Raw genomic sequence first — 26,972 nt, forward strand, 5'->3', positions numbered from 1 at the left:
GCGCGCGCATCATATTCTCGCTATTTCTACGTCTTTCCTGTAGCTCCGAGAAACGAGCAAGCGTTGCGATACTTGCGGTGTGCAACCTGCGGATGGTATTTCGCCTATACAGTATTCCAAAAATCAAAATAAATTTTAATGTACGCAATTCCATTTTGAGAAATACACATTCTACGAAAATATTGGGCTTGCGCAGCAAGCATAGCATGCCCTGAGAAATCGCCCCTGCTGTTTATTTCGTATTGTTCTAGTGTGTTGAGTTTTTGGTTTTTGGGTTGTAGGTGTAGGATTTCCATATCTTTATGTTATTGTATGTATGGTTAGCATTGGTTATGTGATCGGCGTATGTAGATGTATTGTGTCCTCTGGTTATTGCAGTAATGTGTTCTTTGTAGCGTGTTTGGAATGATCTTCCTGCCTGTCCTATGTAGAACTTGTCGCAACTATTACATGTGAGTTTGTATACGCCTGTGTGGTTGTATTTATTTTTTTGTGTTGTTTGTGTGTTAAGTTGTCTTTGTAGTGTGTTTTCTGTTCTGTATGCTATGTTGTATTTCTGTTTTCTGAATGATGATGCGATCTTATGTGTGCTTTTGTTTTCATATGTTAGTGTGATGTATTTCTTGTGTTCTTGTGTTTGTGTTGTGTTTTGCGTGTTTTTGTGTTTAAGTTTTTGTTTGGTCTTTCTTATGATGTTGTCTATTATGTTTGGATTGTAACCGTTTTCTTGTGCTATGTATTTGATTGTGTTCACTTCTTCATTGTAGTGTTGTTGACTCATGGGTATGTTGAGTAATCTGTGTACCATTGTCCTGAATGCAGCATGTTTGTGTTGTGTGGGGTGGTTAGATGTGTTGTGTATGTGTGTGGTGGTGGTGTTTGGTTTTCTGTATATTTTGAAGGTGTGTTTGTTGTCAACTTTTGTTATGGATGAATTAGATGAATTAGAATTTGAAGGCTAGAAATAAAGAAATAAAGACTGACACTTGCAACTCTTAAAACAGATTACACATGGAATAACTCTCGAGTTCGAAGTATTAGTGGAAGAACAGTGAATGTTTAAACAAGACAAAGAAGTTGTGGAAAATATCGACAGGCTTTGACGGGGTGAGAGGGTGATACGTTTATTTACTTTGATCGAAAGCGACGCCAGAGTTTGTTCTGCCTGGATTTCGAACGAGTACAAACAATTCAAGATTTCATGAGGGCTTCATAATTCAGGGCTCGCGGACCCCACTCGGTCCGCGTGCACCTCAGGCAGGTGGACTTTCGAGGAAAGGAATTAGGAAGCTGCCGTCGAGGAAGAAGCGGGGGGGGGGGAGAGCAAGCAAGAGGGATAAAAAAACGAAAGAGAATAAAGGGGATGGGGAGACGTTACGAGAGGGTTTTCGGATGGGGTGGGATTCTAGGTGGGTGGAAGATGGCTTGGTCTCTTCTCCTGCCAGGAGATGGGGGGTGGGGGGTATGTAGTATTGGGAAGAAGGGAATTACGCGGAGAATAGTACCACCGGGTTGGGAAGTAGAGAGGGGGGAAGTCTGTGAAGTAAAGCGGTGGTGTGGGCAGATCAGGAAGACAGCCTCTACGAGTACAGGACTGAAATGAATATCTGGAAGGGGGTTGATGTGCTCCGTGCACAGGGTTGTTTTAACGAAACAGAGACGGGAAATGCCTCGTCTATATACCACAAGGGTAGAGCTGGCTGTACAGAACCTGAAATATCGAAAACAGAGACACCTACATAAATTCCACGTACCTAGTTCGTAAGCCTCAAAACTTCATTCGGACTACAACTCGGTGTAGGTTCAAATGCGTGTTACAATTGGATTCGAGACAGGAACGACATAACACATTCAGGGGTTAGGTTTAGTTCAATCAATGCTCAATTTTAGTGTTTTGGCATTTATTTCATACTTCATTATTACCAAGGCCAAACAAAAGGAGGATTTTTTTTTTTGGGTTTAACCTCCTTATTTGGAAAGAAATCTGCGAATTAGAAAGTGAAATATTTAAATGTGATAAAAAAAAATAAAGTGTATAAGAATTTTGCTCATGATTATTACTTACTTATTTACTGGCTTTTAAGGAACCCGGAGGTTCACTGCCGCCCTCACATAAGCCCGCCATTGGTCCATATCCTGAGCAAGATTAATCCAGTCTCTACCATCATATCCCACCTCCAGCAAATCCATTTTAATATTATCTTCCCACCTACGTCTCGGCCTCCCCAAAGGTCTTTTTCCCTCCGGCCTCCCAACTAACACTCTATATGCATTTCTGGATTCGCCCATACGTGCTACATGTCCTGCCCATCTCAAACGTCTGGATTTTATGTTTCTAATTATGTCAGGTGAAGAATACAATGTGTGCAGCTCTGCGTTGTGTAACTTTCTCCATTCTCCTGTAACTTCATCCCTCTTAGCCCCAAATATTTTCCTAAGAACCTTATTCTCAAATACCCTTAATCTCTGTTCCTCTCTGAAAGTGAGAGTCCAAGTTTTACAACCATACAGAATAACCGGTAATATAACTGTTTTATAAATTCTAACTTTCAGATTTTTTGACAGAAGACTAGATGACAAAAGCTTCTCAACCGAATAATAACACGCATTTCCCATATTTATTCTGCGTTTAATTTCCTCCCGAGTGTCATTTATATTTGTTACTGTTGCTCCAAGGTATTTGAATTTTTCCACCTCTTCGAAAGATAAATCTCCAATTTATTATATTTGCTTTTCGTACAATATTCTGGTCACGAGGCATAATCATATACTTAGTCTTTTCGGGATTTACTTCCAACCCTATGCTTTACTTGCCTCAACTAGAATTTCCGCGTTTTCCCTAATCGTTTGTGGATTTTCTCCTAACATATTCATGTCATCCGCATAGACAAGAAGCTGATGTAACCCATTCAACTCCAAACCCCGTCTATTATCCTGAACTTTCCTAATGGCATGATTATTAGGGAGTTTAAATGTAGAAAACAAAGAAAGGACGTGGCAAAATGTTCCTTTGTTAACCGCACAATAGTAGACTGGAACAGCTTATCTGCGGCAATCTTTCAGGGTGGTTCTCTTAAAATAAATACATTTTAGGAAAGGTTGAGAATATTAGACTGAAAATGTAATTGTAGGTGCAGTGTATCTAAAGTTGTGTCATGTAATTAATTAAGTTGATGTGTACTTAATTAAGATGATATGTAATTTAGTTGATATGTAATTACTTAAATTGGTAATAGTTGGGTGAAATGGAAGTACTTATAAGTTAGATTTACTTTTGCTCAATGTAGGCGTCATTTTAGAATAGTTTTTAATTTATAGTCCTAGGTTTATTGCATCCATTTATTTATAGTTAGAAATAAATTTACGTTTATTTTATTTTATTTTTTTAGTGATGTAATTATTATATTATTGCAAGGGTATTATTGTATATTATATATCACTGCCACCGGGTGTATACCCAATTGTAGTGTTAATAAATACATACATACATACACATATACATACATACATGCATACATACATACATACATACATACATACATACATACATACATACATACATACATATGGCTTGTAAGCAGAAGAGAAGATAATACTAAGGGATATGCTACTGGAGCTAAATGACAGCTGTGAGCAGTATGGAATGAAGATAAATGCCGACAAGACGAAGACCATGGTTATAGGAAGAAAAATAAAGAAGGTAAACTTGCGAATTCTAAATGAGGCAGTAGAGCAAGTGGACAGCTTGAAATACTTGGGATGTACTATAAGCAGTAACATGAGCTGCTGCCAGGAAGTCAAAAGGAGGATAGCAATGGCCAAGAAAGCTTTTAATAGAAAAATGAGCATCTTCTGCGGACCTCTAGAGAAAGAACTAAGAAATAAACTAGTGAAGTGCTTTGTGTGTAGTGTAGTACTGTATGGGGAAGAAACTTGGACATTACGACGAAGTGAAGAGAAGCGAATAGAAGCATTTGAAATGTGGATATGGAGAAGGATGCAGCGTGTGAAGTGGACAAACAGAATAAGAAACAAAGCTGTGTTGGAAAAAGTGGATGAAGAAAGAATGATGCTGAAACTGATCAGGAACAGGAAAAGGAATTGGCTGGGTCACTGGCTGAGAAGAAACTGCCTTCTGAAGGATGCACTGGAAGGAATGGTGAACGGGAGAAGAGTTCGTGGCAGAAGATATCAAATGATAGACAAATGAAATGACAATTCTTTGAGTTTCTCTTTATTTTAATAATAGTCCCTTTTCATTATCCCGCATACTTTCTTAGCAATGATTAATTAAATTGTGGGAGTTTTGTAAGGGACACAGTGTATTATCCCCCTTAACAATCACCTTATTTCATCCTCGATTATACAGGGACATAATTTTATTTTTACTTCAATTTTTATTGTACCTGAGTTTTTTAATGTACTTCACTCCCACCCCTGCTACTAATGAAGTTCAACCGTCCTCCACACAGATCCAAGACCGCATATACAGTCATAGTAGCCTTACGGTCATAGTGAACAGTACGTTCCAAAAATATATTCGCGTTTTCCATGACGAAAGAGGTTTCAATATTGCATCATTTTCCATTTGCCTATGTCGCATCCCGGTTTCTCCCACCTGCTTCTATTCGCCTCTCTCTGGCTGGGCTGTCTTAGCTTTTTTCTGACAACATTAATTTCTGTTAGGAATTGGACGTCTACGTAATATTATACCCATACAATTGTTTTAAATAACTTAAATAAAAGGGCTTCGTTAAGTAATTAACTGTCACGTGATTTCCTCCCTTTCTACGACGCTGCGACGTAACTACTTGGACGGACAGTAGATAGCATGTCTGAGTAATTTTATCTTTTCGGATCGGGGAGAAGTGAAGATTGAATTTAAAGTACGTAAGGTCTCTTTTATAGAGTAGGTACAGAATTATTTCAACTTGAGTTACTAGTACGAAGGACGAAACTGGTAATTGGAATTAGGTACAATAGTCTGTAGTGCGATAATATGCACATTAGAACTGAAGCCTGTATCGAAATGAACGGCCAACATTTTCAAAAATGTGTTTAAATATACATATTATGGTTATTTTTCAATATAACTTCATTCTCTATAGTGTACGCTAATGTGCTGTAGACAGTATAATATATACTGCATAATGAATACGTCCGCATGGAAAGCTCAGTTCGTGAGTAAAAACACTCATTGTTAATACTGTACTGTATATTGATTAAACAAAAACATAATGAAAATTATCAAACTCAAAGTCACGATATTTCCTAGTTTACGTAAATGGATGAACTACGTTTCTTCCCTCCTATACCTAGTAAAGTGATTTGTTTGTATATTACGCCAGTATCATGGAACTCCAGTCGTGGAACGGGGTAGCAAACGGTGTTTCCGGTTCTTAATTGTTGATCCAAAGGTACAGCCAGGTTAGTATTAGACACGTTAGTAAAAATAAAATGATGTCCCAGTATTAAGAATTGCCAGCATTCTGTTTCTTGCATAAAGTGTTCCGGACCAATGTTTATCTAAATTTTAAACATGCTTAACTTCGATTCGAAAGATGTACAAAATTTTTAGCGGGCGGGGCAATGGACGTTATTTGTACGAGAGCTGTTCTCGGACTTTTGTGCAGATAAAAAATATTGTAGCGCACTTGATTTGGCAACAGCGCAACATACACCTGCCGCGTTTACTGAAGCCACCCACATTCATATGTTTCCGACTGTAGCATTCGTTTACGCAGGAGGAAGATTGAAATTTGTAGCATTTTACCCCACGTCCCTTAAGTCAATCACAAAACCGTCCAATTCTTACATTTCATTTCCTCAATCACCAGTAGTGGAAACCTCGTAAGCTCAGCAAAATTATATTCGATTCGTATTCAGGATACAAAAATAGCGGCATGCCAGAGAAAACACGGCACTGTACAACGATAAAGGAAAAAAGGCGTCTGGGCAGGTTTGCCAACTTAACGTAAACATTGGGAACAACACAAAAGTCCAAGGTTACATCACACATTATAATAATGATTATATCTAGTGCCGCTTTAAGAATCTTTAAGATCGATTGCAATTTTCCCTTAAATTTTAAACGAGATAAACTTTATATGTGTTAGTTCACAACTACACAACAGAGACCGAGGTTCGATTCTTAGCAGGTATTGGAAGATTCATGGCAGACAAAGAGACAATGGTTACATTTCTATCGATTACTTCAATTCTCTTCTTCTTCTTCTTCTTCTTGTTCTTGTTCTTCTTCTTTTTCTTCTTCAGAAATGAACAAAAAGACCAGTTTCCTTTTCAATTCAAATTACATTACTGCTCAGCCGTCTTTTGGTAGTTCAGTTGGCAGTGTGCTGGCTTATGACGACCCGGACCCAGGTTCACATCTTGGCAAAGGCGGAGTTGCAATTGTGTTGGACAAAACCAAGGTTATGAAGGTTTTTGTAATTCTGTAGCTTTCCCCTAATCATTCCACAAACATCGCCCACAATTATTATCCTTTCATTATAATCTACTCTTTTAAAAATAGGGCACCACTTCTGCCTACTTGACGCCGAATCGACCGTCCGTCATCGTGGGTGCTCTTCGCGGTTTGTTCAAAGATTTGTAGATAACGGTTGTGTTAAATTCTAAACCAGTGGTATTCAATCTTTTTTGCTGCCGTACCCCCAAAATACTTTTTTTTTTTATCTTCGTACCCCCAAACTGCTATAGGCTATAAAAATAACAAAACTATGATTAATGTTGTATGAAAAATAATATTACTATAGACTACATACAATAGTTATTGATGCAATAATCATAGTAATGAATTATGTTAAATGTTACTGAAGTAATAAAAAACAGTTTATATTGTAAAATATAGTCTGATCCGTTTGGGTATGTATAATATTAATTTATTATTATAAATCTATTATGATACCGTAGTAGGAAAAAATTCTTGCTGGTTATATTATGATTAAACGGTAGGACTTTCCAAATATGACAACCAACAATGCATAATCTGAAAGGACAAATGAAAATCGTAGATTATTAAAATGTCTACTACAAATCAACAGCGGGCACAATGTGTTCTTTGGTATGCTAAATTTGAGAGTGTTAAAAGTATTCAAAGAAAATTTCGATGTGAGTATGGTGTGCGTAATGTACCTAAATACGATTCCATAATGTTGTGGTATGGAAAATTTGTAGAAACAGGTTCTGTGTTAAAAAACATGCAGGAGCTCGCAGGCGAAACCCAGTACGAGAAGCACCTATCTCTTGTCTTGGCCCTCAAACTCGACTGGAATTACAATGTAACATTTTTGTTTTTCCTGCACAGTTAGCAGGCTGTAACATAGCCCAACGCTTCAATTATAATTATTATTGTTTCAACATTTTCACAGACTTCTTGCAATTGATAAAAACAGAAAAGTGAGTAATTTTGTAACTTAAGAATCCATAGAAAGTTTGCTGTTACTACAATACGCACATTCCATCCACAGATGCGGATGTGTGAACGCTTTTTTGTAGTTTTTAAATATCTCTAGCTTTATTTGGAGACAAAACCTTAATTCGAAACAGATTCAGTAGAAATGCAGTTTCTTTACGCAATTAAGCCGAACAGCTCTCCGCTCCCACGCCGCAAACAACGGCGGATTGTCCGCCGCGCCGATAAATAACTTCGCGATCTCTTGCGGGGAGGGACGGGTATCAGCAGCCTGCGCATCCTTTTCAATGCAGTACGTACGCATGCTGAACAGCGGGCCAATAAGCGGATTACCCGCGTATCAGCAGGGATTTCTTTCTTTACCTTCATTTCTTGCTTTCTTTCTTCTTTTTTTTTTTTGTTTCTCTCCTTCATTTCACTTTCTTTTTATCTTCATTCCTTTCCCCTCTCACTTCTAATTTCTGCTTTTTTTTTCTCCACTCATTCAACCCTCATTTTTCTTACTGAACTACCTATCTACGTATCCATCAGCCACTCACCCACCCATCCTACTATTCATTCTTCTACTACATCCATCCATCTACTACATCCATTCATCCAGGGGCGTATTTTGCGGGCTACCGGCGGTAGCCCAAGGAAATTACAAAAGAAAAAGTTTATAATATAACATAATGTAATAATTTTGTATTATTAGTTTTACCATAGTAATTAAAATTAAAGTAATTGTTAGATATATTTTGTGTAATAATAGGGTCAGCGGTAGCCCAAACCCTTTAACCAGTATACGCCACTGCATTCATCCACCCATCTGCAGTGTCCATCCATCAATCTATTCACTTAATCCGTCCACTATTCATCCATCCACTACACCTATCCATCCATTAATCCATATACTACAATCCAAACATCTATCCAGCTGTATCCATCTATCCATTCTACTATCTACTGTATCAACTTCATCAATCCATGAGTTCACTGTACCCATCCATCCATTGTATCATCTATCTATACACCCACTGCATCCATCTGTTCATCAATCCACTGCAATCATCTATCCATCCGTTCATCCATCCATCTACTCCAGCGTTTCTCAAACTTTTTTGAAGTGGGGACCATTTTTTAAAGTCAGAACAGTTCCGCGGACCACCTTACTCTTGTTCCCTTCGAAAGCAAATTTATCATTTATGTAGCGTATTTTATTACCAGTATACTTATATTTTAAAATAGAATTAAGATTCGGTACTTTCGTCCTCTGTTATGAATTCGGGTGGTCCCTGGCCGGGTTACAGGCGCGGCGCCAGATGTGCAGGGAAAAGATGTCGAGAAACACCACGTATATAGTGCTTTAAATCCCTCTTTTGTTGCTGAGAGTATAGTGGGAAGTCGATAGACGGGTAGAGTAATAAATTTCATAAAATGTCAGTACTGGGAGAAAAAGTGAAATTCGATTGCCGTGTGTCATTTCCAAACGCTGAAATTTTAAGCTACAGTGTGATACGCAATTCATTCGAATTTTATTTTTTCTTGTGTTTTTTTTTTGTGTTCATACAGACACACAAAAACACATCCACATAAAATTCTCAATACACAACTCAATTTCAGAACATACACAATCTTTTGACTCTACGTCCACTAAACAAACGCACCCCCACAGGAAACGAAAACAAAAAGCGCGAAGACCAACCAGTTCTGAAGATAGTCCATAACAGGCTGAAACAGATACTGTACCTAATATTTAACACGCGAAAGCAATATAATACATATTAATTAGTGTCTTTCGAAAGTAAAATTTTAAACCATCAATAACATATGGTTTCTTAATTTTTCACTCATAATGGTACAGCTGGCGCCAGCGTTTTTGGCGCGTGTCCTAGAAGTATCAAAATTGCAGCTGAGCAGAGCATAGGTTATTATGAAACTAAGAAAAAGAAACCGTGGTTTGATGAAGATTGTTGCATGGTAGTAGAAAGAAGGAAACAGGCAAAATTGAAATTCTTACAGGATCCAGTTGAGGAGAATAGAGATAATTATTTCAATGAAAGACGGGAAGCAAGTCGTACACTTAGGAATAAAAAGAGAGGTTACTTGAAGGAAAAACTGAATGAGGTAGAAACAAATAGTAAGAATAAAAACATTCGAGATTTATATAAGGGTATAAAGGAATTTAAGAACGGATATCAGTCAAGGGTAAACGTGATCAAGGATGAGAATGGTGACTTGCTTGCAGACTCTTCATCAATCCTAAACAGATGGAAAAACTATTTTGCGCAACTACTAAATGTACATAGGCCAAATAGAAATGATCGGGACGAAATTGAAATACAAACTGCTGAGCCATTTATACCCGAACCCACGATTTCAGAAGTCGAAATTGCGATAGAAAATCTGAAAAAGTACAAGTCTCCAGGTATCGATCAAATTCCAGCAGAATTAATACAAGAGGGTGGAAGTGCATTATATAGCGAAATTTATAAACTTGTACTTGCTATTTGGGAAAAGGAAATTGTACCAGAACAATGGAAGGAGTCCATAATTGTACCTATTTTTAAAAAGGGGGACAAAACGAACTGTGGTAACTTTCGAGGAATATCACTTTTGTTGACGTCGTACAAAATTTTGTCCAATATTCTTTTGAGGAGATTAACTCCGTACGTAGATGAAATTATTGGGGATCATCAGTGCGGTTTTCGGCGTAATAGATCGACTATTGATCAGATTTTTTGTATTCGGCAGATAATGGAGAAAAAATGGGAGTATAAGGGTACAGTACATCAGTTATTCATAGATTTCAAAAAGGCATATGACTCGGTTAAGAGGGAAGTATTATATGATATTCTTATTGAATTTGGTATTCCCAAGAAACTAGTTCGATTAATTAAAATGTGTCTCAGTGAAACATACAGCAGAGTCCGTATAGGTCAGTTTCTATCTGATCCTTTTCCAATTCACTGCGGGCTAAAGCAGGGAGATGCACTATCACCTTTACTTTTTAACTTCGCTTTAGAATATGCCATTAGGAAAGTTCAGGATAACAGGCAGGGTTTGGAATTGAACGGGCTACATCAGCTTCTTGTCTATGCAGATGACGTGAATATGTTAGGAGAAAATACACAAACGGTTAGGGAAAACACGGAAATTTTACTTGAAGCAAGTAAAGCGATCGGTTTGGAAGTAAATCCCGAAAAGACAAAGTATATGATTATGTCTCGTGACGGGAATATTGTACGAAATGGAAATATAAATATTGGAGATTTATCCTTCGAAGAGGTGGAAAAATTCAAATATCTTGGAGCAACAGTAACAAATGTAAATGACACTCGGGAGGAAATTAAACGCAGAATAAATATGGGAAATGCGTGTTATTATTCGGTTGAGAAGCTCTTATCATCCAGTCTGCTGTCCAAAAATCTGAAAGTTAGAATTTATAAAACAGTCATATTACCGGTTGTTCTATATGGCTGTGAAACTTGGACTCTCACTCTGAGAGAGGAACATAGGTTAAGGGTGTTTGAGAATAAGGTGCTTAGGAAAATATTTGGGGCTAAGCGGGATGAAGTTACAGGAGAATGGAGAAAGTTACACAACACAGAACTGCACGCATTGTATTCTTCACCTGACATAATTAGGAACTTGAAATCCAGACGTTTGAGATGGGCAGGGCATGTAGCACGTATGGGCGAATCCAGAAATGCATATAGAGTGTTAGTTGGGAGACCGGAGGGAAAAAGACCTTTAGGGAGGCCGAGACGTAGATGGGAGGATAATATTAAAATGGATTTGAGGGAGGTGGGGTATGATGATAGAGACTGGATTAATCTTGCACAGGATAGGGACCGCTGGCGGGCTTATGTGAGGGCGGCAATGAACCTTCGGGTTCCTTAAAAGCCATTTGTAAGTAAGTAAGTAAGTCCTAGAATATAGTGCCCGGTTTGTGAGCATGTTGCTAGTGTAGCTGAGAATGGTACCACTTCCTATACACGACATATCAGCCATTTGTCAAACACAGTTGTCAGACTGACTGCGGCAAAGGTAAAACACCTGTACTTAACGTTCCCATTACTTATTTCACACGCCAAAAACGGTGACGCGGACAGTTGACTATATGGTTGAATCTCTCTCTGAGGATGGATGCATGTAAATATAAGTTTTCAGTAGGTACTGTTACAACAATAAACAACATTTAAAATTATTAACAAGTAGTTTGTTTCACTCACTGAAGAGACGCACCTGACTTGTTTATGAGCTTACAGTATATGTTTGAGAGTCTACTTCAAATTAATTTTGTTTTCTTCTTTCGGTGATTCGACTTTTCTCTTATGAGAGTCATCCACGCATGCAATTCAAGTGTATCTTCAAACATCCCCGCATGCAATTCATTGTTTACTTCCTGGACCACTAATGATCCCGCATGGAGAATTCGAGTGCGTCAGAAAAGAAATTAATCCTTTCTCACGCAGGAGTAACTAAACCTTATCCTGCAGCTATGAATGGATAGTAATGTTCTTGGTTGCGCGAAACAACATCTCAGAAAAGTGAATACGGATGGTTTAATCGTTAAATTCGCAATGTATCCTATAGGATACAACAGCTTAATAGGCTATATGCTATAATTTTAATAGAAAAATAGAAAAAAATTGGTAGGAAAATTAAAATTTCACAATACTGTAATATTGTACAATATATAAAATATGGACATTGCGGTAGTTGTTTTCTTTACGGTCCGACACGGTTTAATAAACTAGTGTGAGAAATGAAGTTTTGGGAATTTAAAGGTTAAGAGATCTCAGATTTAATTTCAAACAGATTAGAGAGATTTTTTGTCTTTCAAAAGGATAATTCCATGAAGTAGGCCTATGTCGTTCTTACTGTAAAGCCGGTGTGTTGTACCGTGGTTAAGAATGAGTGGCGCAATACCTCCGGTGTACGTCATGCCACTCCACACGCGTCCCTGTCCCTGTCCCTGTTATGAGGGATGACACTAAGCCGCGTTGAATAATACCAGTCGATTCGAGTCCTCCCCTCCCGATCCCCCGTGCGGCCCAGCGCTTTTGAACATGTCCATGTTTTCAAGTTCACTGGAGTGGAGTTGGAAATGCTGAGAGGAGCCAGTAGGGGTGGGATGTGGGGGGAGGTGGAATCAAGGGATGGGTTTACCCAGCACCGCGGTTTCGAGCGCATAAAGGGGTGAAGGAGGGTTACTGTATACCTGGCTAGAGCGCTCTCGTGCTAACCAGGCAAAGATGGTGGCACCACTCGTGCGCGCTGAATTAGATACAGGGGGGTGTCAAGTTGTGTCTGCATGCTTGCTAGAGAACCCTCATTCGCTCCCCTCGTTTATCGTTGCTTTATCAACTACAAGAGATTTTTAGGTGTCTTCAAAAAATAAAATTAATGTTTATTCAGAATTATTAGAATTATCATCCGATTCGAGATTAAAAATTGTGTTTCCTACAACGTCCCTATTGCAATCTTCGTTGCATGCACCACGCATATAACCAGATGTTTCCAGAATTACAATACAACTGATAATGCCTGCCTGGAGAGAAATAAAAAATAGGTTGCAGCCGCCAAATTACTCTTCAAGGAACGACCACTCTTATAAATTGAGGGACAGAAGACAGAGGACGGACACTGGAAAGTTTTCTTTTCTCAATCGTACTATCAGGGACTGGAATGCTTTACCTGCAGACTTACTAAAGGCTTTACCAACAACCAAAAATGTATTTAAAAATAGGCTTAAGGACTTTACTAATAGACGATAATTATACACAGTATTTAAAGGTTGTAATTGATATTTTGTTATTGAAGTGTTCTATCAGTGAAGAATTATGTTGTGTCAGTGAAGTGTGTTGTGTAAGTGAAACGTGTTCCTGTCAATGAAGCTTTATAGTTTATAGTGGCAGTGCAAAGTATTTGAACAGTGAAATGTTTTTGAAGTGTTAGTGAAATCAGGATAGAATCAGTGAAATGTGTCGTAGTTCCAGAGTAGTGAGTGAGTTGACAGCGAAATGAGTGTTGTGTTGAAAGGTACTTGTGCAGATATGAACATATCATACTCGTGGGTTTTAGTTCGAACATAGGTTTAAGGTAAAAATTAGATTTACTTTAAATGTTATTTTAAGTGATCGTGCTTCATTTAATTTAGGATGTTCCCTGTTATTATTATTATTATTATTATTATTATTATTATTATTATTATTGGTATTATTAATTGTATTATTTATTAATTGTGTTTATTATTGTCTTTGTTGAGTGTAATTAGTTACCACTGCCACCCATTGCAGTGTGAATAAATACATACATACATACAATGGCATATGCATTACCATACTTGTGAGTAAATATTCTGCTCTGGTCTTCTTGATGAATAAATACAGAATTAAACTTAATTCGGAATATGTATTATATATCTTTCTCGTGTTAGAATTTACCGTACCTGGTCAACATGTTTCGGCCTGTTATTAGCCTTCTTCAGAACTGGTTGTCGCTGGTCTTGGCGCCTTTAGTTTTGTTTCCTGTGGGGATGTGTTTGTGTAGTGTAATGTGGAGTCAAAGAGTGTGTGTGTTTTGAAATTGAGTTGTGTGTTGAGAATTTCATTTGGGTGTGTTTTTGTGTGTCTGTATATTTCGTATTGTTCTAGTGTGTTGAGTTTCTGGCTTTTTGGTTGGATGTGCAGTATTTCCATGTCTGTGTTGATGTCTCTGTAGGTGTGGTTGGCATTTGTGATGTGTTCTGCATATGTGGAGGTGTTTTGTAATTTTGTTATGGCTGTGATGTGTTCTTTGTAACGTGTTTGAAATGATCTGCCTGTCTGTCCTATGTAAAAGTTGTTGCAGCTGTTACATTTGAGTTTTTATACGCCTTTGTGGTTGTATTTGTTTGTGTTGTTTGTGTGTTGAGATGTTTTTGTAGAGTGTTATTTGTTCTGTATGCGGTGTTGTAATTTAATTTCTTGAATGAGGTTGCAATCTTGTGTGTGTTTTTGTTTTCGTATGTTAGTGTGATGTATTTTTTGTGTTCTTGTGTTTGTGTTGTATTCTTATGTTTTTTTGTGATTATGTTTTGTGCTTCGTATTAGGTTGTCTATTATGTTGTGGTTGTATCCGTTTTCTTGTGTTATGTATTTGATCGTGTTTAGCTCTTCGTTGTAATCCTGTTGGTTCATTGGTATGTTGAGTAGTCTGTGTACCATTGTTAGGAATGCAGCTTGTTTGTGTTGTGTTGGGTGGTTGGATGTGTTGTGTATGTGTCTTGTTGTTGTTGTTGTTGTTGTGGGTTTTCTGTAGACTTTGAATGTGTTTTTGTTGTCTACTTTTGTTATTATGATGTCTAGAAAATTTATGGATGTTGTTGTTTTCAATTTCTAATGTGTAGTGTAACTTTGTGTTGATGCAGGTTTTGGATTTGTCTTTTGTCTCCTTTGAATTGTATTTATTAGTATGCCATCTACGTACGTATCTGTGCTAATATATGATGTTGTCTGCGTGTTTGTTGTTGTCTTTGTTTAGTATGTATGTCTTTGACTCCACATTACACTACACAAACACACCCCCGCAGGAAACAAAACAAAAGGCGCCAAGACCAGCAACAGTCACTTCTGAAGAAGGTCAGTAACAGGCCGAAACATGTTAATCATGTGCGGTAAAATCTAACACGAGAAAGACATATAATACATATTCCGAAGTGATATAATTTTAAAAGTTGTGTAGGCTAATCAAGATGTATATATGTGTAAACTTAATGTTGAGATCGATTTTCGACTTACTACATCTTCAATTGAGCCAGACTTCGCGAAGCAACACCAACCATCTCAATGATAACTTTACAGTAAGTCTAAAAACTGGTTTAATTTTTCACTTTCGTAACAAAATAATGACGAAACTATGACGTAATTCTGTAGTAGTTATATTGCTATACACGACGTATGTAGTGATTATTGGTAAGGAATTCACACACGGCTTATAAAAGATATATTCGCTGTATAAGTATAAGACAGTTAAACGTCTGCATAAGAGTTTTTATTAGTAAGACAGAAGATAAATATATTCCCTCAATAATAAAATAGAAGACTGCGGACAGAATTGGAGACAGTATGTGCACAGAATGAATGACTCTAGCATTGTCAAAACGCAATTAACTACCAACCGCAAGGACGAAGAAGTCAGGGACAACCAATGAAAATATGGACAGACTTTAGAAGCCAGAACAGGCATTAGCCTATATACCGTGAAGTGGTGATGATAATTTGTAAATATCCAGAAAAAAATATAAATTTAATACTAGATAAAAAGGAAAACACTTGTTTTATAATTAAACACAGCCATATTTTCATGTGGTTAGCGAAGACATCATGTTATTTGCGGTACACTCAACTCCGGTTATAGTGAACCTCTACGGACAGCATATTACGTTCACTATATCCGAGGTTCACTAAAACCGAAGTGTGTGTTTTTATACTATTGACGTTGCTATACATACAGTATTAATGTCTACTTGGGACAGACCACGTTCATTATCAATAATAATGTTCACTTTATCTTCCATCTTAAACACTTTACGCTCGACATTCTGAATGTTCACAGTTCGAAACTTGAATCTAATCTGATCATGTAGGTAGTAGGCACTGACCGATTTCTCACTTCTTCCTTCCCACTAGAGTTATTCTACTATACTCGGCCTTGGAATTTCTCAGGATTCACTTTTACAAAGATGCGGGAGGGAGGGTTGAGGACCATTATACTGTAATCCTTTTTGTATTTACCATTTGGTCATCACTCTATTCCCTTTTACAAAAGAAAACACTTTCTCTTCCTATTCTTCTAATAACCTCTTTTAAAGGAGTCAGAACTAATCCTTCCTTTCTCCCTCACTGCGTACACTACTCCCTTTAACATGTTTCAAGCAGTACAAGAAGCTGAACAAATCTTTTGTCTTTCAATGCACTTAACGAGTAGAAGGTTTGAGATTTTGTTCTGGACATTGGCTATACTTGGAATTCTAAAATTACATTTCCTTGGGGATGTTCTAGTTTTAGGTTCGCTATAACCGAAGTGAGGGTTCACTATAAACGGAAATATTAATGTATGCGGGTCGGGACCAACGATTTTGGTTCGCTATAACCGAGTTCACTATATCCAGAGTTGACTGTATATTCATTTGGAACATGGGTACTCAACTGATATTTCACAATGGAAAGACAGAGCTTCCAGACACATGAAACCTCAAGTTTATAAAAAGGCGAAACACAAAAGTTTGTGTGGATTTTCAAAGTTGGGCGGCGCACCACTTGAAGACGTATCAGAGAGTGTGTTTTACTGGAAGTGTTTGACTGAGGGTGACAGAACGTCATTGCACGTCGTTAACTACCCTGCTGACACACCCCTGCAGCAGACTCGGGCGTTATCCATCTCTGGCACCCCTTCTACTCCACCATTCGCTTCTTCTAGCAAGCACCCCAATCCTTCACTCGCTCCCCCTTACACCCAAACCGCCCCATAGTCCTCTAATTTCTTTCTTCCATCCAAGCCACCCATCCCAACCCCAGCCCAAAGGGAACCACGTCAGTCAGTCGCCTACACCGCTATCATCCCCCTCCCAACCACCCCCTTTCGTTTCCCCTCGAGTATTCTCTTACTTTCTAGCATCCCCATCCTGCACCCTTGTCTTGTTTTCCAGTTCCACCCTTTCTGGCTGCTTGAACCTCTTCCCACTCCACAGCAATGTCTGCACCCACCCTCCCACCCCCAAAGGCACCTTCAAGCCCACCCACCCTGAGCCATGTACGCTCAGCTTCTTCCTTCTGGATCGATGTGTTCAAGTTGGGTTGCCTCGTACTCGCGCTGGATCCCGATCTACGAAACTCGTGACGACAACTCGAGAGCATTTGTGTACCTATATACCGTTAACCTCTCACATTTCCTGATTTGCGAATAATTCTGAAGTGAAGTTCTTTCCAGAGGATCAAAGACGAGATTACCATTGAAGAATCAATTATCAGTTCTCAACACTTGTCAAAATTGTTTTCACCTACAATATTAATTAATTTAGAAGTAGTACTTAAGATTTTCTACATTGTGCACAAACATAGTTTCGTCAAAATTGTGTTCATGTACAGTATTAATTAATTCAGAAGTAGTACTTAATATTTCCTACACAGTACACAAACATAGTTTCGTTAAAATTGCTTTCATGTACAATATTAACTAATTTACAAGTAGTACTTAAGATTTTCTACATTGTACACAAACATAGTATCGTCAAAATTATTTTCATGTACAATATTAATTAATTTAGAAGTAGTACTTGATATTTCCTACACAGTACACAAACATAGTTTTGCCAAAATTGCTTTCATGTACAATATTAACTAATTTACAAGTAGTACTTAAGATTTTCTACACTGTACACAAACATTTTTTCGTCAAAATTGCTTTCATGTACAATATTAATTAATTTAGAAGTAGTACTTAAGATTTCTACATTGTACACAAACATAGTATCGTCAAAATTGTTTTCACGTACAATATTAATTAATTTAAAAATAGTACTTCAGATTTCCTACACTGTACACAGAGTTTCGTCAAAATTGTTTTCATGTACAATGTTAATTAATTTAAAAATAGTACTTCAGATTTCCTACACTGTACACAGAGTTTCGTCAAAATTGTTTTCATGTACAATGTTAATTAACTTAAAAGTAGTACTTCAGATTTCCTACACTGTACACAGAGTTCCGTCAAAATTGTTTTCATGTACAATATGAAACGGCCGCATTCTTGTACAAGTACAGCACGCCGCACCGTGAATTTAACCCGGGCTATTGTAAGGATAATGATGATGAATTGTGAATTAATGATGGCGAAATGAGTCCGAGATCCAACATCGAAAGTTACACAGGAATTTTGCTTCAATTGGTTGAGGAAAAACCTCGGAAAAACCCCAACCGGGATTTGAACCCGGGCCCGCTAGTTTCACGGTCAGTCAGACATGCTCACCGCTACTCCACAACGGTGTGTGTGTGTATGTATGTATATATATATATATGTATATATATATATATATATATATATATATATATATATATATATATTGTGCCAAAACACATAATATTACGGGGAATCGACAAAAAATTTAAACTGCGCAGCATTCGGTTTGTACGGCGCAAAACCGATCAATCTTAAGTCGCAGTCCCCCGATAGACCTACACTTTCACCGCATCTGTTTTAAATACAGAAAGACACAATAGCTACACGAGGCATAATTTTATACCGCCCACGCGAAGTAACGTGATATTCTGGGCGAGGAACAAACGCAGGAGCCGCTCTCATTGTCCCTCTGCGGTAAAAATAACCTGTTGTCAACGTGGCGCGGCGGCAACGGCGGTGACGCATGCAGTAGTCCACCCACCACGCACGGGTGTGTGATGTGTTGCCTATCCCACCCGGCGGGCAAGATAAGCCGTAATAAAGTACACGCACGAAATATACACGTGCGACCCGCCCGACCTGGTATGGAGGGCAACTGTGGACAGGGAATTAGCAAACTCATGACGGTCGTCTTCCAGCGACTGTAAGCTGACGAGATACGGTAATTCTAAAGGGTGGTCCACAATAAACCTGGAACTGAAACGACAACGAGAACGGAAATATTGTTAAAATAGATGTATTTAAATGTGAGCATTCACAATTTTTATGTTAGCGTTTCCGGGCTCCGGCAAGTTTCTCGTTAATTGTGAATGCCCACATTTAAATACATTTATTTTAACAATATTTCCGTTCTCGTTTCCGTTCCCAGTTTATTATGGAACAGCCTTTAAGGCTATTAACTATTGTGAATGCTCACATTTAAATACGTTTATTTTAACAATATTTCCGTTCTCGTTTCCGTTCTCAGTTTATTATGGAACAGCCTTTAAGTTTATTAACTATTGTGAATGCTCACATTTAAATACGTTTATTTTAACAATATTTCCGTTCTCGTTTCCGTTCCCAGTTTATTATGGAACAGCCTTTAAGTCTATTAACTATTGTGAATGCTCACTTAAATACGTTTATTTTAACAATATTTCCGTTCTCGTTTCCGTTCCCAGTTTATTATGGAACAGCCTTTAAGTCTATTAACTATTGTGAATGCTCACATTTAAATGCATTTATTTTAACAATATTTCCGTTCTCGTTTCCGTTCCCAGTTTATTATGGAACAGCCTTTAAGGCTATTAACTATTGTGAATGCTCACGTTTAAATACATTTATTTTAACAATATTTCCGTTCTCGTTTCCGTTCCCAGTTTATTATGGAACAGCCTTTAAGGCTATTAACTATTGTGAATGCTCACATTTAAGTACATTTACAGTGAAACCTCTCCTTACGGACACCCCCAATATACGGACACTCCTCAAATACGGACAGATTTTTATGTCCCAACTGAAATAATATAGAAATAATGACAAATTTAACTCTAGTTTATGGACACTTTTAGACATGGACACGGACAGCTGTTTCACAGTCCTAAAGCTTGCTTTACCTCCTGACTGCGGACAGAACTTGGTTTTCAAGACCTAATTTGTTACAGAAATGGAAAATTTAGTTTTGAGAACTATACAGAAATTTCTTAACATGAAAGAAGACAATAAAGGTGTTGTAGGCTACCATTAGCCCAGCCGGCTACCCCTTGTTATCTGAAAGGAGGTGGATAAACAGAATAATAAAATTTAATCTGTCTGATGGGTCCAAGATTTCCGCGATTGTGAAATTGTATTCGACACATCATACAGTTAGTAGGATTATTCTCTTCACTTCAATTAGTTATTCTGTTTCTAGAGACATGGCACCTGAAGTAAAGGTTAAGTTGAAAACTGTAAATTACAGTTCTGCATAACTGCAGAGGTAGAATAAAATTGCATGGCACAGTACTGTATTTTCCTTTTTCGGTCTTAGTTTCAAAGTTCCAAAGATTTTACTGTAGTACAGTATACTGGATTTTGAATTAAACTACAGTAATACATTTCATTTACAGCTCGAAGGGATACATAATTCATATTATAAATTTACTGTTAGATTGGGGAGCCTCCCTCCCAATAAAGAACATCTCCCAGATGCGGACAGATTGTACGTCACTTCGATGTCCGTAAATGAGAGGTTTCACTGTTTTTTTTAATTATTTCCGTTCTCGTTGTCGTTTCCGTTCCCGGATTATTGTGAACCAGTTTAAAATCAAACCATTACCGTGAACGTTGACCGAGAGTGATATATTAAAAAGAAGTGACAATTGTATTATCTGATGCAATAGGAATAATAATTCAAGGCTGTAGAATTATTGACGGGTAGGCCTTTCCGTTAGATATTTACCGATATCAAAACTGTAATATCGACGTTACGATGCAATAATATAGTTTGATTGAAACGCTATTACTACAGCCTTATCACGTAATAACGAACTGACTCCTTCATTTATTACCAAACAGTTGTCAGACGTTTAGTTCATGTCAACTATATTCTGATGTAAATGTTGAGGATGCAATATAAATTACTCCTGAATATTTCAAGCCTAGATCAAAGAATATTTCCAGCTGCAGAAATTAAATTTATAAGGAATGCTACTAGTTGCAAAATTGAGAATTGTAAAGTGGTTTTACATTATATTGAAATTTGTTCAATATACGCATTTTGAACTTATAAAAAATATGTTTGAAGTTTTACGAAATTGGTTGAAAACACTTTTTTTTCAACATTTTAAAAACAGAAATTCGGGAAAAGGGCTTAAGTCACTCTATGCAAAATTTACATAAGAAACTTTCACAACTGTTGTAAATCCGAAAAATAACATGTTTCTTGACGTCACTGGTTTTAGGATCGCTTTTAAGAAACGGGTTTAATGAAGGAATATAAAATTAAAATCTTATATCACAAAAATTAATGGCTTAAGCCCTTTTACCCGCCCACTGGAGAATTATAATTGCATTAATGTGGCACCATTGATTAATTGGGATTTTACAGAATTTTTTTAACACAGTTATCACAATGTCGTCTCTTAGAGGTGTAGGCAGACGAAATTGCTGTCTAAAAAAAAGCTCGTATACTCCCCTCGAGAAACTATAATCAACCCGAATATCTCAATAATGTGGATTAAGAAACTTTTAAGTTTGAAATACAGTAATTAACTTAGGCTCACAGATCGACTTCTTCTCGTGAACCTCGACTGACTGATGACATCCTACTTCAAAACGTATCGTTGGATCCACAATGATGTCCTGTTTAGTGTTAGCATTATGAGCTAACGCTAGAATGTCTACTCGTCTCGATGAAGGTGTGAAATGTTTTCTCATAGGTCCGACCCCAACTTATAAAAGACTCAGTACTCACCTCGACGTCAATCTTGAGGGCATCCTCGTCGGTGTACCCAAGGCTGCGCATGTGTTTCAGGTACGTAGTCGTGATGGGAAGGCTGAAGTCGATATCTGGCGGCTCTACCAACTTCTTCAGGTGATTATTGTTATGGATATGATTACTGTTGTTATTGTTGAGGCGCTGATGGTTGGCGCTCGGCTTCAGCGTCATGGGCGTGGAAGTGGCTCTCTGTTGGTGGTTGTTATGATGATTATTGTTCACGTGGTGGTTGTTCAATCTTCTGGAGCTCGCAGTGTTGGGGGACGATTTCACGGTGATGGGGGATGGAAGGCTGAAGTTATCGGAGTCCGTGGTGGGTGTGAGGGGGGGCTGCTCCAGGTCTGATGGGATGTGGGTAAGACTAGGGCTAGGGGCGGGTTTCAGGGCGTTGGCTGTAATTGGAGATGGGGATCTGGGACGTCGTTGACAGTCGGTACAGCCCAGCAGGAAGCGCGTCACGGCCTCCCGGGGCAGAAACGCGTACGTCTCCGTGATCTGGAAAATATCACGAGCACGATGTAACACGAATATTGTAAGCCAAGGATTTCATGGCCTTGGAAAGAAACTTTTAAGGGAAGTAAACAACAAAACCCTAATACTGTACTTAGGTCTACATTAGCTAAGGTAAAATTATGATATAAAAAAACTAACACAAAGGAATGACAAATAGATGAAAAAACTAAATACGAATGGCAAAATCTATATCTATATATATAATTTGAATTGGTAATGGAAATTACGGGAAAACGGCTGGACGGATTTTAATAAATGACCCCTCATTTTGAGGCTTGGAACCCAAAGTTTTTCGGAAAAATAGTAGTTTTCAATGAAATGTCAATTTTTAAACATAATACTCCTATTTTCCAAAATCCATCTGTCAGTTTTGAGAACTAGCTAATAGCATTCACTGCCGACTTGACATATCCTTCGCTTTTTTTTTTTTTTTTTTTTGTAAAGGAGAAGCGAAGCGAGCATCAAGTCGGCCATGTTGCATTACAGAATAAAACAAAACACATAGCTACTACAGTAAACAATATTACACGAAGACCATGATCTGCAAGAATGCTGACATATTTAGAGCTCAAATTAAATTGGTTATTAAAAACTTAACTTACTAAAAATAATTTACGGGTTCGATTCTGTGGTGTGTAATTTTCTGGGTACAGCTGTGTATTGGATATTTTTTTTTCACTGGGTTATTTTACGACGCTGTATCAACATCTAGGTTATTTAGCGTCTGAATGATATGAAGGTGATAATGCCGGTGAAATCAGTCCGGGGTCCAGCACCGAAATGTGTTGGATATTAAAAACTACAAAACTTTAGGTGGTCTGATGACATTATTATCATTAGAAATGAAATATTATTGTAGTTAATGCCATGATGTGACTATTTTTCATTAATTATACATATTAATGCTATATTGATGATATGAAAGTGAAACGTTTTGGGGTTACATAAGTAGATGTGGAGAACAACTTAAATTATATTTTGATTTCTATATTTTACTGAGTGGCGGCTATGTAGTATATAGGCTATAGTAGACTATATGTTACTGAAAGCTATAAAAATTACGTATGATAATATTATTAAAAATCAAATATTTTTATAATTCTTAATCAAGCGGGGTTGGGTCTTTTTCATATATTTAATGGCGGTGTGGTGTAGATATTTATATGCGTGGTTCTCTTCAGTATTGGCTCGAGAGAGGGTATCTTTCATTGTTATGGAAGCAAATAACTTTCCGAATGTCTGGTATTCTTCATTGAAAATAAATCTGAAAAATGTTTATTTGAACGTCTAATGAACTTAGTTTGCAGCATTTGCTGCACAAGCCACTAGTATATATAAAATTTGAACTGGTAATGGAAATTACAGGAAAACGGCTGGACGGATTTTAATAAATGACCCCTCATTTTGAAGCTTGGAACTCAAAGTTTTTCAGAAAAATAGTAGTTTTCAGTAAAATGTCAACTTTTCAACATCATTTTCCTATTTTCCAAAATCCATCTGTCGTCAGTTTTGAGAACTATCTAATTGCATTTCAGAATAAAACAAAACACACAATACAGTAAACAATATTACACGAAGGCCATGATCTGCAAGAATGCTGACATATTTAGAGCTCAAATTAAATTGGTTATTAAAAACTTAACTTACTAAAAATAATTTACTGGTTCGATTCTGTGGTATGTAATTTTCTGGGTACAGCTGTGTATTGGATATTAAAAAGTACAAAACTTGAGGTGGTTTGATGACATTATTACCATTAGAAATGAAATATTATTGTAGTTAATGCCATGATGTGACTATTTTTCATTAATTATACATATTAATGCTATATTGATATGAAAGTGAAACGTTTTGGGATTATATATGTAGGTGTAGAGAATATCTTAAATTAGATCTTCATTTCTGTGATTTACTAAGTTGCGGCTATATAGTATATATAGTATATGTTACTTAAAAACTATAAAACTTACGTAAGATAATAATATTGTTGTTAAAAATCTAATATTTTTATAATTATTAATCAAGTGGTGTTGGTCTTTTCCATATATTTAATGGCGGTGTGGTGTAGATATTTATATGCGTGATTCTCTTTAGTATTGGCTCGAGAGAGCGCAAAAATTAGAGTTCCTAAGAGGGAAAGACCAAAAGGTATTAATTACTGATAAAATATGAGGCCTGCAATATTTTGTAGTCTCCCGATCATTTCAGCAAGATATCTTAACGAGATAAAACGATTTTACTCTCTACATTTCAAGGTAGATTACGAAACATGCAGCAGGTATACCAAGATGCTATATCTATTGTTCGAAAGCATAGCAAACCTGACATTTTTTTTAACTTTCACCTACAATCAACAATGACCTGAAATAGCTATTGCTTTACTCCCACATAAAAAACCGTCTGATCGTCCTGACATTGTTACTTGCGTTTCATGACGATTTATGCTGAATGTAATTGATTTTTTTCTGCATTTCAATAAATGTCTTTATTTATTTCAATTTGACTTACAGTATTAATGTAGGAACTTTAAGCTTGTGATCCGTGTTCTGGAATTAATATGTGCGACGTTTTGCAACCACTCATCTGTTCCATAATCACAGTTCCATCACTGTAGAACTAGTCCAAAATTTCTTTTTGGGAATAATAAGACAAACAAGAATAATGGCATATTTTAAGAATATGTATGATAAGAACTTTTTTGTGTTAAATATTATTAACGTACCTTGTTAACATGTTTCGACCTATTTTCGGTCATCTTGGGAACAGGTCGTTGTTGGTCTTGGTGCCTCTTGTTTCCTGTGTGGGTGCGTTCGTAGTGTAGAGTCAAAGAGTGTGTGTGTTCTGAAATTGAGTTGTGTGTTGAGAATATCGTTGGGGTGTGTTTTCGTGTGTCTGTATATTTCATATTGTTCTAGTGTGTTGAGTTTCTGGCTTTTTGGTTGGATGTGCAGTATTTCCATATCTGTGTTGATGTCTCTGTATGTGTGGTTAGCATTTGTGATGTGTTCTGCATATGTGGAGGTGTTTTGTAATTTTGTTATGGCTGTGATGTGTTCTTTGTAACGTGTTTGAAATGATCTGCCTGTCTGTCCTATGTAGAAGTTGTTGCAGGTGTTACACTTGAGTTTGTATACGCCTGTGTGGTTGTATTTGTTTGTTTGTGTTGTTTCTGTGTTGAGATGCTTTTGTAGAGTGTCATTTGTTCTGTATGCGATGTTGTCATTTAATTTCTTGAATGATGTTGCAATTTTGTGTGTGTTTTTGTTTTCGTATGTTAGTGTGATGTATTTTTTGTGTTCTTGTGTTTGTGTTGTATTCTTCTGTTTTTTGTGGTTATGTTTTGTCTTACATATTATGTTGTCTATTATGTTAGGGTTGTATCCGTTTTCTTGTGCTATGTATTTGATTGTGTTTAGTTCTTCGTTGTAATCCTGTTGGTTCATTGGTATGTTGAGTAGTCTGTGTACCATTGTTCGGAATGCAGCTTGTTTGTGTTGTGTGGGGTGGGGTGGTTGGATGTGTTGTGTATGTGTGTTGTTGTTGTTGTGGGTTTTCTGTATACTTTGAATGTGTGTTTGTTGTCTACTTTTGTTATTGTGATGTCTAGAAAATTGATGGATTTGTTGTTTTCAATTTCTAATGTGTAGTGTAGCTTTGGGTGTATTTTGTTTATGTGTTGATGTAGGTTTTGGATCTGTCTTTTGTTTCCTTTGTATAGTATTAGTATGTCATCTACGTATCTGTGCCAATATATGATGTTGTCTGCGTGTTTGTTGTTGTCTTTGTTTAGTATGTATGTCTGTTCTATGTGGTGTAAGAATATTTCCGCTAGTATGCTGGAAATGGGTGATCCCATGGGTAGGTCTCCGGTTTGTGTATTATTTGTTACTGTATGTGAAGTAGTTTTGTTTTGTGCCTTTTGACTCTACACTACGAACGCACCCACACAGGAAACAATAGGCGCCAAGACCAACAACGACCAGTTCCGAAGATGACTGAAAATAGGTCGAAACATGTTAACAAGGTACGTTAATAATATTTAACACAAGAAAGTTCTTATCATACATATTCCGAAGTGATACAGTGTTAAAAGTTGTGTAATCAAGATGGAATATTTTAGCTTTTCAAATCCTGAACAACATGACGCTCCTGATGGAACTCCTGTGAATTTCGGAGATATCGGCAGTATTAATCATAACAATAGGTTTCAGAAAGTAGGGTGTAACTCAAATTCGTCTCCTACACAACCCAACCGCGAGCACAGTCTGAAATATCATCTCAGTGTTTGTTTTTGTTACTCCGATGATCGGTCTGTATGGGTGAGTGGATGACAAGGCAGAGAAGGCAGCGGTTGCTAGGGACGCACTAAAACAAAAGAAGCTCGAACTTGTCTCTTGGCTGTATTTCATCACAGCTAACCGGTTAATCGTCTTTGAGAGCTGCTGCTTGCAGTAAAGACTCCGTACTAAGTCCTTACTCGCGATGCAAGTTGCACGGCTTCGAAACTAGCCTCCAAACATCTGATCTGCGTGATTCTACAGTAATTAATTTCACGCCCTGCGTTGGTTTGTGGGATTTAGATTTTCAATACATTATGAAGTCATTTTCAAGATCTTTCTTACACTAGTAAACTGATTTCCA

The 26,972-nt window shown here is 37.3% G+C and overlaps 1 protein-coding gene across 2 annotated transcripts in view; it reads right to left on the minus strand.

Annotated features, from left to right (window-relative positions):
• Positions 1-26,972, minus strand: part of LOC138695801 (nucleolar protein 4-like) — a 927,536-nt gene that overhangs the window by 503,174 nt on the left and 397,390 nt on the right. For both annotated transcript variants that reach the window (XM_069820005.1, XM_069820004.1), the window contains exon 3: positions 21,795-22,313. In XM_069820005.1, the coding sequence (XP_069676106.1) occupies positions 21,795-22,313 (519 nt within the window). The remainder of the gene's footprint in view (positions 1-21,794; positions 22,314-26,972) is intronic.

The sequence above is a fragment of the Periplaneta americana genome, chromosome 3 (assembly GCF_040183065.1).
Source record: "Periplaneta americana isolate PAMFEO1 chromosome 3, P.americana_PAMFEO1_priV1, whole genome shotgun sequence".
Taxonomy (NCBI): domain Eukaryota; kingdom Metazoa; phylum Arthropoda; class Insecta; order Blattodea; family Blattidae; genus Periplaneta; species Periplaneta americana.